Raw genomic sequence first — 14597 nt, 5'->3', positions numbered from 1 at the left:
ATGATGAAGCTCTTGATGCCCAGGTCTCTTCCCAGCCTCCCATCCCCAAATTAGGCCGCAGTACTGTACTCATCAGCCATGTGACCTTCCCGAAGCCCCTCCACTTTCTGAGTGTCCTCAATCAATGGACATACATCTCGGATGAATCCTAAGGAACATTCTAGTTACAAGACTCCGAGTCTATGAACCTGCCGGTTCCCTTTTTCTTGGACACAAGCCCTAACCCACGTGAGGGAGTATGTTTCCACAAGCAAACATTTGTTCTTTGCCTTTTGGGGGTTAAGGAATGGTGGACAGACAGGCGAGAAGGTGTAGACCCCACCATACCAGTGTTGCTGGTCAAATTGAACTTCTGTGGCCAGGTTACTGTTGCAACCCATCTGTAAAGCTGTTAGCCTTCATTTTCGGAATTAAAACAGAATTCTAATCAGCTATCCTCTGCGTATAGTAAAAAACAAATGATGAATTAATGATAAGCATTACCTTGGAGAACTGTATTTTCTCGGATTAGGAAAAGCCAAGAAATTAGAGATTAAAACCAGGATCATGAGGTACTAGACTCGGAACCTAAACAGAGGCCTTTCTCTCCTGCCTGGGATGTCTACCGGGGCTGGCCAGGGCAAAACTCCGGAAGCTCCTAAGTGGCTACAGCGCCGCCTTTTCAATGCATGCTTTTGGAGAGCTTAATGGAAACCATACGAAGGTTGCCGGGAATCAGACCAGATGGCTCCCGGGGAATGTATTTAACCCAACCTAGGGCTAAGAGACAAAAATAATCACTAGGAGTTTGTGGGGCGGGAGGCAGGGGTGGTGCTGCGACTTTCAATTTTCTATTCAATTGTATAGAATAGAATTCAATTGGTGTTGTATTTTCTATTCAACAGAAATCCTGAGAAGGACGGTCTTGGTAACTAGGAGTAAATGGAAGGGGGTGGGGAGCAGAGAGCGGGACTGGGGAGGAAGAGTGGGTAGGAGGCGGCTACTTAAGTAAACCAAACACCGTTCTGCTTTTCCTCAGAAGTCGGCGGCTGCCTGGCCCTTCGCGGGCCTAGACGGCAGCGGGCTCCTTCCCGCGTCCCGGGTCACTGCGCAGCCCCTTGCCGCTCCCGGTCCCTCCCTCCTGCGCGCGCCGCGGGGGCGACGAGGCCGGCGGTGGTGGTGGGGAATCAGCAGCAGGAGGGTCGCGAAAGGAGGAGGAGGGTCGTAGGCGGCCTGTGGACTCTAGGGGAGGAGGACCGTCGGGGAGAGGAGGTGGGACGTGGAGGGAGGAGGCGGCGGCCGCTCGGGCGGGCCGGGAGGAGCGGGAAGAGGCGGACCGGGGAAGGGAGGGGCAGGCGGCGGGTGGGCGGGCCGTGGGCGCGGCTTTGGGGGCGCGGGCAGCCTACCGAGGGAGCCGGGACGGGAGGGCCACGACCCCGCCCCTGAGCTCGCGCGCCCGCCGCGTCTCAGGACGCCCCCGCCCCTCGACGGTCGGAGCCAATTCGCTTCCCGGCGGCGCCTTGCGCGGAGGAAAACCTGGCGGTGGAAGGCTCCGGCTCTGCTGGGTGACCGCTCTGAATACAAAGAGCCTTTCTCACGCCCCTGCGCCTTCCCCGGGGCTCCCAGATACAAGGGACAGGCTCTGTGACGCCGGAGCCCCCGACCGTCGGGGCCGCATCACCACTTCTGTGGTTCTAGCAGAGAAATGTGGTCCCAAGTATTTATTTAAAAAGGAAAATTTAATAAAGATTATAAAAACTTTTGTCTCTCTGCACCAATTAAAAAGGGAAAAAATTGAGAAATGAAGCCCATGGAATTGTCCCAGAAAGCCAGCCTGCCAGGGTCCAGACGTTCCTGGGCGGGGGTTGTTGGGAGGGCCCCATACCTCAAAGTTGTTTCTTAAGCAAACTCCACGCCTCCAGCATTGTGGCTTCATTTTCCAACTCAGTTAAATGGCGATGAGGGTCTTCCCCAGCCATAATCGGATTATCGATCAGCTTCTGAATCCTCAGATGAGCCAACCTTGCTTTCAGAATCGCACCGTCCATGAAGCTGGAGAAAAATGGCCTGGTTGTCAACACTCGCTCATCCGCAAAGGTCACTTTTCCACAGAATTGGGAATTAAATGGTCTCTTCCAAACCAGACATCATTCATGAGCAGGATGGGATTGATCCTGCATTTTCTTCCATCTCTCTTAACCTTCCTGTTTAATGTATTGTGTCTGTTATGAAGGCCAGATTAATAAAGTGGGAGAGAAAAAGGGCAGGAACTTTTGCAATCCCTAACTGGCCCCCACTGCTTCTCTGGTAAGATTCTTTCCAGGTTTCCCTAATTCCTTTAGTCCCCACATTCCTGGATGTGAATGCTCTACTTTCCAGTTTCCATCAGGAACTTCTTCAAGATAGGACACAGGAATATAAATATTTAGAGAATGATTACCAAAAGCACTACCCAGCAAGCAAATACTTTCGAAACTAAGAATAATGTTAATGATCGTTGAAAATTTCATTCAATCTCTACTTATTGCTTTGATGCAGGAAATTGGGCATTTATATATCTCAGTGCTTGTTCTCCTCCAAACTATATATATTTAAAAATATTAAGATTTGCCTTGTCTTGGCCGGGCATGGTGGCTCACGCCTGTAATCCCAGCAGTTTGGGAGGCCGAGGTGGGCGGATCACCTGAGGTCAGGAGTTCGAGACCAGCCTGGCCAACACAGTGAAACCCTGTCTCTACTAAAAATACAAAAATTAGTTGGGTGTGGTGGCACACACCTGTAATCCCAGTTACTCGGGAGGTTGAGGCAGGAGAATTGCTTGAACCCAGGAGGCGGAGGTTGCAGTGAGCCAAGATCACGCCATTGCATTCCAGCCTGGGCAACAAGGGTGAAACTCTGTCTCAAAAAAAAAAAAAAAAATATTTGCCTTGTCTCATAAATAAAAAGTCATGATTTATTTTTTTGGTCAGGAGTCTAGGTCCAAGGTTTTCCAAATATGTGCCCCATATTAATTGTGTGGTATGTGTGTGTGCACGTGCATGTACTTTTAGTCTGTTATTGCACCACAAAAACAAGAGCAGGATTAATGTCATTTATTTGTTGGGAATGGTTGACTCAAAAGCGGCTACTTTGAGTACAGAGAATTCCCTTTCTGGGAGGGGTTGGGGAAGCACCTTACAGAGAGAAGCAGCTGTTCCCCAGAACAGCTGCAGACACTGATTGGCAATGGAATTGCTTGGCACCAGTACAACTCCATGTAGGCAAGAGGGATTTATTTATTTAACAATAGTTAATGATTCTCCCAAGCAACTCCCAAGAGGCCAGCTTTCAGTAAATGTACTTTCAGGAAATCATCTACCCTTCCTAGAAGCAGGCATCAACCCTACAGTGAAGGGGTGTCCCTGGTTGACCACACAATATAACTTTCAGGGGACCACACAGCTACAAATGCCCCCAAACAACTCGCTCCACAGTCTGCCACCGCACTGGCTTCCCATGTTTGAAAGGCTCCCTGGGAACATTATCAGGTCCTAAGTAGAAAAGTTGAGAAAAACTGCACCATTTCTGGAAGACCATCATTAAAATAGACTAGTTGCCTGGGAACCAGCGTGGTTCATCCAACCCTCTCCCATTAGCGAAATGTATCATATCTGCTAGTTAATGTCCAAAGACCAGCATTTCCAAGTGAAAGTGAAATGTATGTATAACTGGTGGTTCCTGTGATACTGTTAGGTAGTATTTGTATAACATTTTTTATTTTAATGGTCAGGGTTTTTTTTTTTTTTAACACACATAACGAGCATATCAAACCCATGGTATAATAAACACAATTACTTAGGATGAGTCTGAGTTTTTTTTTAAGTTAAACAGAAATCTTAATAAAGTAATAGAATAGCAAAAATAGTTGTAACTTCTATGCAAAAACCAGTTTTTATATTTTCTTTCAACTTACTCTCTAAGAGTGTCTGCCAGAACTTTAAGACGTAAAAAGAACCCCATTTTAACAATCTGTTTAAAAGCCCTGGGGTTTGAGAAAGTCTAATCAAGAAGGAGAGGATCCCTGGTCTGGAGGGTCATATCGGGGAAGCAGGGACCACAGACGCTGGGTGGCAGGATGGGCACATGAGGAGGGAAACTCCGGCCACTGGGCAACCAGGGTGGATATGCGGCAGGGCAGGACTATCTGAGAACTCCCTTTTCCACGACAGGCAGAACCCAGCAACTCACCGATGAAAATTTGGACAGTACAATAGAAATTCCAACTGCTGTAAACCTCTTAGGGCCTTGTTTCCAAAACAGCTGCGGAGAGATCCACCCAAGAAACTATTCATGATGCTTTAAGAAAGACTTTATCTTATCAGAACAGCTCCACTTTTTGCCTGATTGTAACTTAGGGAATACTTTTATACCAACTCTAAATATTCACAGGCCACCACCCCTGCTGCCATGTAGAGACACTCAGAACCCCGCTTCCTGACTGTCCCCCACAGATCCACTGTTGCATGCCAAGTAAAAAGATTCTTACATGCTTTAGGACACCTTTCCCTCGTCGACTGTAGTTTATCAGGGCCTCCTGTGCTGGCTTTTTAGGTCTCATACCTAGGGTGAAGAGATAGCCAATGTGTGAGTGTTTGTGATAAACAGAGTCTACCATGAATGAAATTTCCTGACATTCCCAAACCTTGTTTTAAATCAATAGGTGCAAACCTTCGCATACACAGCCCCCGCCTCTGCCACCAGCATGAGTGGCAAATGCCTCTTGCATTTCTCCCTCCTGTTATTTCTGCATCCTACCTTTTGTATTGTTAGGAGAGATAAAATGATGTAACAATGTGGGTGCCAGGAGGAAGGAAGCAGAAATGCAAAAGGTATGAAAATATCACATGAAAGGGCCGGGCGCGGTGGCTCACGCCTGTAATCCCAACACTTTGGGAGGCCGAGGCGGGAGGATCACAAGGTCAGAAGATCGAGACCATGCTGGCTAACATGGTGAAACCCTGTCTCTATTAAGAATACAAAAAATTAGCCGGGTGTGGTGGCGAGTTCCTGTAGTCCCAGCTACTCGGGAGGCTGAGGCAGGAGAATGGCGTGAACCTGAGAGGCGGAGCTTGCAGTGAGCCGAGAATGCGCCACTGCACTTCAGCCTGGGCGAGAGTGCGAGACTCCGTCTCAAAAACACATGACCAAGATTAAAAAAACCAGAAAAGGATATAAATATACTAGATGGGACTTGAGGTGTTGGAAAACAATCACCAAAATCCCAAATTTGATGTGCCTATAAAAAGGAAAGATAGAAATAAATACCAACCACTTTCATAATAATAGAAATCTAATAAAATTCATTTTCCCAACGTTGTTCCTCCCCACCCCTGCATTCAGAAAGCACTGATACTGCTGTCAAAAGCCACCACTGTGAGTGCAGTGTAGTCTCAGCCACTCGGGAGGCTGAGGCAGGAGATTGTTTAAGCCCAGGAGTTCAAGGCCTGCCTGGGCAACATAGCAAGACCCTGTCTCAAAAAAAAAAAAAAAAAGCCCCCACTGTTATAACAAACAATAATAGTAAAATATAGACAAAAGAGTAAAATCCTAATACGAAAATACCATATACGAATCAATAAGAAAAAGCTAAACACCCTAGTAGGAAAATGGACAAAGGAAATATACTATCATTATCATTCAAATATAATTATTCATGAATCTGTATTTGCAAATTCACCTGCTTGCTAAAATTTATTTGTAAATTAATTAAGCTCCATTCTGGCATTAGTTATAGTGCTGTTAGCCATGAGTTCATATATTAAATTAAGTGTCTTTAAACAGAAACATACATAAAAACAAAATTATATATTGATCAGTCGACAAAGATGTTATGACTGGAGGCTCCCAGGAATCTAACTTTATATTTCCTTTAGGAACAATGGTTCAGTATTCCTTAATTCAATATTCATGGTGATTTTACAAAATATAACCACAAATAATGAGAATCAATTACAATTCATGAAAGAACTATGAATGATGAATAAACATAGAAGATGCTTGACTTCACTAATAATCAAAGAAATCAAATTAAAAGAAAATTGAACTATCTTCATCTATCAAGTTGGAAAACATCAAGATTATATTTTAAAGCTAGTGTTAGAGAGGATATAGGAAAACAGGCACTCTCACACACTACTGGGGCACGAGGCCAATTTTCGGGAAGGCAGTTTGGCCATTTGTAAAATAAGTGTACTTTTGACCCAAGAATTCTTATGGGAACATACCCTGAAGAGATGATTTTACACCTACAAAAATGTATATTCAAATTGATCACAGCATTGGTTACAGTAGTTATAAATTAGAAAACCTTAAATGCCTCCTTATATGGCGTGTGTGTGTGTGTGTGTGTGTGTTTGTGTGTGTGTGTGTGTGTATATTTTTTTTTTTTTGTAGGTGGAGTTTCACTCTTGTTGCCCAGGCTGCAGTGCAGTGGGACGATCTCAGCTCACTGCAACATCCACCTCCCGGGTTCAAGCAACTCTCCTGCCTCAGCCTCCCAAGCCTCTGGGATTACAGGCACGCACCATCATGCCCGGCTAATTTTGTATTTTTTTTTTTTAGTAGAGATGGGGTTTCACTATGTTGGTCAGGCTGGTCTCAAACTCCTGACCTCAGGTGATCCACCTGTCTTGGCCTCCCAAAGTGCTGGGATTACAGGCATGAGCCACCGTGCCAGGCCCATGGCATATTTTAAAATTGTAATGGAGTCAGTTAATAAAATATTATGTATCCATTAAAAATGATAACAAATAATTATGTTGCTTAACATTGAAAGATGTCCATGAAAATATTGAGGGATAAAAGCAGGTTACAGAGGACAGTGTCCAGTATGATCTCATCAATATACTGTGTGTATGCATGTATCCTTATGTATAGATAAATATAGAGAGACATTTATAAGGATGTTCACTGAAATGAAAATGGTGGTTGTCCCTGGGGGAAGGGAAAGGATTTCAGATAATCTTTACTTTGTTACTCTGTATTATTTGAATGTTTACAGTCAGAAAAGTTAGTTTTAACTGCCAGTATATTATATACAATTTTTCCTCTGCAAGGAAAAGAGGAAAAGTTGGTGATGATAATAAAAATACAGTATCATCAGTTGTTCACAATTTGTAACCTTGGTTATTGTTGTGTTCCTATCACCTAATAGAAAGCCACACACAAAATAAGCAGTCAGGAATAAATGGTGAATATTGTTTTTTAAAATTTTAACCCCTTTTGTTTTTTTAATGAATAATATGCAATGTACAGTAATTTAAGCTCTCTACAGGTAAGTGATCGCTGAGAAATGTTGGGCTTACCACTCCATGCTTGACATCAAATGACTTTTTAAAGGGCCTGGTTATATCAGGGAATAGTCCTGCATGCACATGAAGAAGGACAATCAGGATTAAATGCAGTGTTAGAATAAAATTCCTTACACTTCCAATTAGGCTATTACCACAAATTGTACACACATCAATTGTTTCCCTTTAGCATCTGACCAAAAATTACAGCTACATAAGAGGAATAAGTTTTATTGTTCTGTAACACTGTAGAGGCAGTACAGTTAACAGTAATTTATGGCCAGACACAGTGGCTCATGGCTGTAATCCCAGCACTTTGGCAGGTCAAGGCAGGAGAATCACTTGAGGCCAGGAGTTCGAGACCAGCATTGGCAACATAGGGAGACCCCCGTCTCTACAAATAATAATTTTTAAAAATGAGCTGGATGTGATGGTGGCACCTGGGGTTCCAGCTACCAGGGAGGCTAAGGCAGGAGGATTGCCTGAGCCTGGAAAGTGGAGGAAGCAGTGAGCCATGATTGCACATTGCACTGTAGGCTGGGCAACAGAGCAAGACCCTGTCTCAAAAAAAAGCCCAATAATTTATTGTGTATTTTCTTTTTTTATTTGAAATATCTCTGGAAAATTGCATATTTTCGAATAGCTACAAGAAAGGATTTTGAATGTTCCCAACACAAATAAATCATAAATGTTTGAGGTGATGGATATGCCAGTTACCCTGACTCACTCATTACACATTGTATACATGTGTTAAAATACCATACTGTTCTCCAGAAATATATACAATTATTATGTGTCAATGAAGAATAATATCTTTTTAAAAGTAAGCATCAAACAGGTAAGACAAAACTGTAGAAGTTAAATTCATAGTAATTCTTCTGGAGCTTTTGGGACAGGTAAACATTTTTGTGTCTGAAATGTTCTCCTATGATACACAACTTACACTCTTAGAATTAGAGAGAGGAAAGACTGCTGAAATTCCAAGGCTGTAAATTTTTATTAAGGTCTTGAGAAGCTCAGGTGTATTTTTCTAAACAATTTTATTGATATATAACTTATAAACCTTGAAATTGATAAAATTTAAGTACACAGTTCAGTGAATTAAGTAAACTTATCAGGTTATGCAATCATCACCATAATCTAGTTTTAGAGTATTTTCATCATCCCAATAAGATTCCTTTTGCTCATTTATAGTTAATCCCATTTCTTACCGCCAGCACTGGAAAACCACTCATCTACTTTCTCTATAGATTTGCCTTTACTGGACATTTCATATAAATGGAATCATACACTATGTGATCTTGTATGTCTGACTTCTTTAACTTAATACAATGTTTTGAGGTTCATCCATGTTGTAGCTGTTTTAGTATGTTGTTCTTTTTTTTTAAATTGCTGAATAGTATTCCATTGTACGAATATACTAGATTTTGTTACTCATTCACCAGGTAACAGACTTTAGGGTTTCCAATTTTGGCTGCTGTGGATAATGCTGCGATGAGCATTCACATGCAAGTCTGTGTAGACACGTGTTTTCATTTCTAGTGGGTAAAAACCTATATGTAGCATCGCTGGGTTCTGCTATTAATTTTTGTTTAACTTTTAAAGAAACTGCCAAGGTGTTTTCCAGAGCAGCTGTATTCTTTTATATTCCCACCAGCAATGAATGAAGGTACCTATTTCTCCACATCGTCTCCAACATTTGTTATTGTCTTTGTGATTATAGCCATTCTAATGGATGTGAAATAGTAACTCATTATGGTTTTTTCTTTTAATTAATTTATTTAAACTTTTCTAATTTTTTTATTTCAATAGGTTTTTTGGGAACAGGAGGTGTTTGGTTACATGAGTAAGTTCTTTAGTGGTGATTTCTGAGATTTTGGTGCACCCATCACCCAAGCAGTGTACACTGTACCCAAGTGTAGTCTTTTATTCCTCATCCCCCTCCCACCCTTTCCCCCGAGTCCACAAAGTCTATTGTATTATTCTTATACCTTTGCAATCCTCATAGCTTAGCTCCCACTTACGAGTGAGAACATACGATGTCATTGTGCTTTTTCACTTGCTCTTTTCTTTCTTTTTTTTCTTTTTCCTTTTTTTTTTTTTTTGAAACAGTCTTGCTCTGCCACCCAGGCTGGAGTGCAGTGCATGATCATGGCTCACTGCAACCTCCAACTTCCAGGCTCAAGTGATCCTCCTGCCTCAGCCTCTCAAGTAGCTGGGACTACAGGCACGTGCCACCACACTCAGTTAATTTTTAAACATTTTTCATAGAGATGAGTTCTCACTCTATTACCCAGGCTGGTCTCAAACTCCCGAGCTCAAGGAATCCTCCTACTTCAGCCTCCCGAAGTGCTGGGATTACAGGCATGAGCCATGGTGCCCAGATTGATTTTTTAATGACGAATTATACTGAGTTATCTTGTGTGATTTTATTAAAAATCAGGGGAAAATGCTGAAAGGGTGTCTTGCTTGATGTAATATGATGGGACCTGGTCATTAGAAATAAGTCAAGAGAAAGAACTAGCCTGTGGCAAATGTTCATTGCTTTGTGTGCTATTTTATGCTGATAAACTTTTTTTTAAAAACAAGGTATCTTAAACAAGAGTCAAAGAGCTTAACAATTACTTAGCTAAATTCAAGAAAAACCCACTTTTTCATAGCCACAGTGAAAGCAGACGGATAAGAAGTTTATCCTTCACAATTAGTGCTGATTGTTCCATGCTCTGTGAATTCTTAGCCTTTCAAAGCTCTGTAAGACTTTTATAAATCCCACAGGCCTCCCAGAGGCTTAACTAGCTTTTTGTTACCCTTTCTTTCAAGAATTATACTAATCATTAATTAGTAAGTGATATGATTCTATAATATTAAAGTTTTATAGAAAGTAATTTTGAGGGCATTTGGTGCATTATGGGGGAAAAAAAACAGACATTAGAATTTGTGCTAGACCATAGCATTAGGTATTTTTACATTTGTGTTTATCTTTCAGCCAGCTTGGTCATTTTTCTCACTGAACTAGAAATGTCTCTCATTTTCTTTAGCGGTATATGGAGAGGAACCAGTGTTCCTCTTCACCAGTGTTAAGCTCACATATGTTGGAGTACGGTTAGCTAATGACTTTTCTTTGCGAGGTCACAGTTCACAAAATAGAGCCCATGGTAAAGTTTGACCTTGGCAGCTTCAGCTGGCCTTTTAAGGACATTTAATGTTACCCTAATTTGCTAGTATGTATCTACCTTCCTGCTCCCACTTCCCAGTCTTAGAACTGTAACTGAATTGGGCAATTTGTTGATAAAACTAAATATCTTTGTAATTACCAACAAATTCTATCTTTAGGTATTAGGTCCTTAAATGTGCCAACCCTGATGGAAATACCTGTATTTCCTGTAATTCCAGGTTACAGGTATTTAGTTTTTAAAAGCAAATTATCAAGAAAGCAAGTGTAGGCTGGCAGAAGCAGAGAAGCTCAAGTTTGGAAGTATACCTCCAGGTCTTCTAATCATTTAGTCCACCTACTGGGTGTCTGTCATAGTACAACTGTCAGCCTTATCTGTTTCTTTTTTCCTTTAATATGTTGGGGATACTTTGATCTCCCACCTGCCTGTCGTTTGAAATGAAGGTTCATGAACACAAAACATAATGTTGGAAGGTGAAGACAAACCATTCTCCATCCTTTCTGAGTACTGCGGCCTTAAGTTGTATGTACACAAAGGAAGAGAATTTAGATTAAATGTGAACACTACAACCTAGAAGCAGCCAAGATGTATGCATTGTTGGCCAGTATAAGTGTCTTTATGCAGCAGTCCCTAACCTTTTTGGCACCAGGAACCAGTGTCAGGGAAGACAATGGAAACATGGAAACATGGAAGGTGGGTGGGCAGGGGCAGGGGTGATGGTTTCAGGATGATTCAAGCGCATTATATTTCTTGAGCACTTTATTTCTATTATTCTTACATTGAAATAGATAATAAAATAATTATACAACTCACCATAATGTAGAATCAGTGGGGGCCCTAGCTTGTTTTCCTGTAATTAGATGGTGTCATCTGGGGGTGATGGGAGACAGTGACAGATCATCAGGCATTAGATTCTCATAAGGAGCATGCAGCTCAGATCCTTTGCATGCTCAGTTCACAAAAGGGTTTGCACTCCTATGAGAATCTCATGCTACCACTGACCTGACAGGAGGCGGAGCTCAGGCAGTAATGCCAACCATGGGGAGTGGCCATAAATGCAGATGAAGCTTTGCTTGCTCCCCGCTGTACACCCCCTGCTGTACGGCCCACTTCCTAACAGGCCACGGACTGGTACAGTCTTTATGGATATTTTTCTGAAGATAGGTCCCAGAGCTTCCATCAGATTTTTCAAAGTGTCTCAAAAATATAATGTATCATTGTCTTAAAGAGAGATGTGTTAACCATTGGGATAGATTAGAGAGCAAACCTCTTTCCTGACAGATTTTTTTTTTTTTCTTTTTTTTTTTGAGACGGAGTCTTTCTCTGTCCCCCAGGCTGGAGTGCAGTGGCGTGATCTCGGCTCACCGCAACCTCCACCTCCTGGGTTCACGCCATTCTCCTGCCTCAGCCTCCCGAGTAGCTGGGACCACAGGCGCCTGCCAACACGCCCGGCTAATTTTTTGTATTTTTAGTAGAGACGGGGTTTCACCGTGCTAGCCAGGATGGTCTCGATCTCCTGACCTCGTGATCCGCCCGCCTCGGCCTCCCAAAGTGCTGGGATTACAGGCTTGAGCCACCGCGCCCGGCCTGACAGATTTTTAAGAATAAGTCATTCAATGGTCTATGTATTAGATAAAAATTATTCTAGCAATGTTAAATTTCTTTTTTTTCTGGTCAGCTGACTTTAAGAAATGTCAGACTTTTTTTGAGCATGATAACAATGTTGTGGTAATGTAAGAGAACATTCTTATCCTTAGGAGACACACGCAGAAGTATTTAGGATATACTGTTATGATATTTTAATTTTACTCTCAACATTCCAGCAAATAAGTATATATAGGTATCAGTATAGAGAGATTTATATAAAGCAAATGTTAGGAAATGTGGCAAAATATTAACAATTGATGAATCTAGGAGAGGGCAGGTGGGTATTGATTGTGCCATTTTAACTTTCTTGTGGATTTTAGAAATTCTTTAAAAGAATTTTTCATTCTTTTATTCTTTGGGAACAAAAGAATAAGGCAGTTCATTTATCTGTCTTTTTATTTGTGCCCTCCCCCATTTATCTGCCTTAACTTGGTAATTATAAAGAAGGCAGTTCTATTATATTTTGTAAACGGCTAAAACCAAGCACAAAAAAAAAAAAAAGGAAAATCACCAAAGAGCATCCCAAATTACATTTGAGCTATAACCAAGGACAGAACTAAAAATAATGCTTCACCTTTTCCCTATTTTCTCCCCACGTAACTCCCGCCTATCTCATGGGCAGACACATGGTTTGTTCATATAAGTCTACTAAAATCACTATGGTGTCCACCATAGCTGTATCTTTTAAGTTCACATGCAAAATCAATTGCAGCCACCTCCTAGTTGATGTTATGCTTGAACAGTAAAGTGCAAGCAGTAACAGATGGCATCTTGTGACCTTCTTAATAACAGGCTTGGCTGCCAATGTTCCCTTGTGCCCAGTCTCTGCAGGGAATTTGGAAACTGTTGCCTTACACTTGAATATTTTCCGGCAAACACATTTAACTATTTCTTAGTCTGTTTTCTAATTTAAAATAGAGAGAGCAAAACAAAACAAAATTCCCACCACCTGGAAGGGACATTGATATTTTCTGAGTCCAGAGGCCCATCCTGGGTTTCAATGGGGTGTGCTGGCAGTCACACAGCATAGCTGTCATGTTTAGTGTGGTGAGGCCCTCAATTCCAGGCAAAGTGTTTATCGCTCTACCTAGACATATTGGTGGCCAGTGTGATCTTTTTTTTTTTTTTTTTTTTTGAGACAGAGTCTCGCTCTGTCACCCAGGCTGGAGTACAGTGGTGTGATCTCAGCTCACTGCAACCTCCACCTCCCAGGTTCAAGCAATTCTCCGGCCTCAGCCTTCTGAGTAGTTGGAACTACAGGTACCCGCCACCACACCTGGCTAATTTTTGTATTTTTAGTAGAGACAGGGTTTCACCATATTGGCCAGGCTGGTCTCGAACTCCTGACCTTGTGATCCACCCATCTCGGCCTCCCAAAGTGCTGGGATTACAGGTGTGAGCCACCACACCTGGCCATCTTTTTTTATTCCTGTTGTTTAAATGAAATGTATTCACTTCTCACAGCAAGGCATACAAATTAGCCAAAAAACAGTCTAAGTCATGAAGTTAAAAGGTCCCTCTGCCATGACAGCTCACACCGTGGTGAGTGAGGCTTGTTTTCGGTCACCTAGTTCCCTTTGTTGCAAACCTTGGGCAGCTGTGGCTATCAAGGTCCATAGAGGAATGGGGAAGGAGGGCAAGGGCAGTGATTAGGGGAGGGAGCAGCCTGCCTATCTGACCCCTGACCCCTCCACTGTCCCACAGGGGCATCTTTCGTTTGTTGAAAAAGGAAGGCAAATAAGGGTGACCCTAGGGCAAAACAATGAAGACAATCACACCAAAGCCCTTCGGAGTCCTTTTCTCCCGTCAGCAGAATGACCTGTAAGGCCTTGTACCAGGAAGGAAGTTCTAAACATCAGTCTCTGCTAGGCAATCAGTGTGGGGAGATGGGTGGAGGGAGAGCAAGAAGAACACTCCCGGGGAATATGTGGTGGGGTAAAAAGTGCAGCACCTCAGCTAGCAACAGCTCAGCTGACGGGTGGAATATTGTGTGGAGTCACTCACAGAAGGAGAGTCTTAATCACAGTAAGACCTAGGGCTCCTTTGGGGGAGTGTAGGTGGGTGGGTTTCACTCCTGGGTATCTCCCTGTATAGCTGAGGAGAAGTGAGAAGTGAGAGTCTTCCTGTTGGCCCCATTTCTGGACTTCAGAACAAGAGGAGGCCTTGGAGACGGAAGTTTCCTCTGCTGGGAAAAGCTGGCCTGGGTGTGAGGAAGCCTTGGCTGGGGAGCTGTGAGTCTCTCCCAGGAAAGCTGGGCGAGGTGCCCATTGCTCCTTTATGTTCGCATCCCAGAGCCAGCGTAGAGTCCCTTTCTTAGACAGACCAGAAGACCCATGGAAAAAGCCTCCCTCTATTGAGGCATGCCCTAACCCACCTGTTTCCACCTTCATTCTGGGGCCCCAACCTCCAAGATCAATAAGCTTTGGAAATGACCCAACCACAGAACAAGGGAGCACACCTCTGAGGCATG

The 14597-nt window shown here is 42.7% G+C and overlaps 1 protein-coding gene across 3 annotated transcripts in view; it reads right to left on the bottom strand.

The window, feature by feature from the left end:
- Window positions 1-14597, bottom strand: part of CUNH4orf51 (chromosome unknown C4orf51 homolog) — a 75796-nt gene that overhangs the window by 21182 nt on the left and 40017 nt on the right. For 2 of the 3 annotated variants that reach the window (XR_009212611.1, XR_009212612.1), the window contains exons 3-4: window positions 4505-4578; window positions 1865-2031 (exon numbers count right to left, since the gene is read on the bottom strand). Coding sequence is in view for 1 of the 3 variants with exons in the window: in XM_058435833.1 (XP_058291816.1) it covers window positions 1966-2031; window positions 4505-4578 (140 nt within the window). In the remaining 2 variants the exon portion in view is untranslated. Of the gene's footprint in view, window positions 1-1846; window positions 2032-4504; window positions 4579-14597 lie in introns of those variants that run through there. The other variant, XM_058435833.1, reaches the window with a different exon arrangement.

The sequence above is a fragment of the Hylobates moloch genome, unplaced genomic scaffold, assembly GCF_009828535.3.
Source record: "Hylobates moloch isolate HMO894 unplaced genomic scaffold, HMol_V3 SCAFFOLD_3, whole genome shotgun sequence".
NCBI lineage: Eukaryota > Metazoa > Chordata > Mammalia > Primates > Hylobatidae > Hylobates > Hylobates moloch.
The sequence above is the reverse complement of the archived record's forward strand: the minus strand, read 5'-3'. Positions and strand labels throughout refer to the sequence as shown.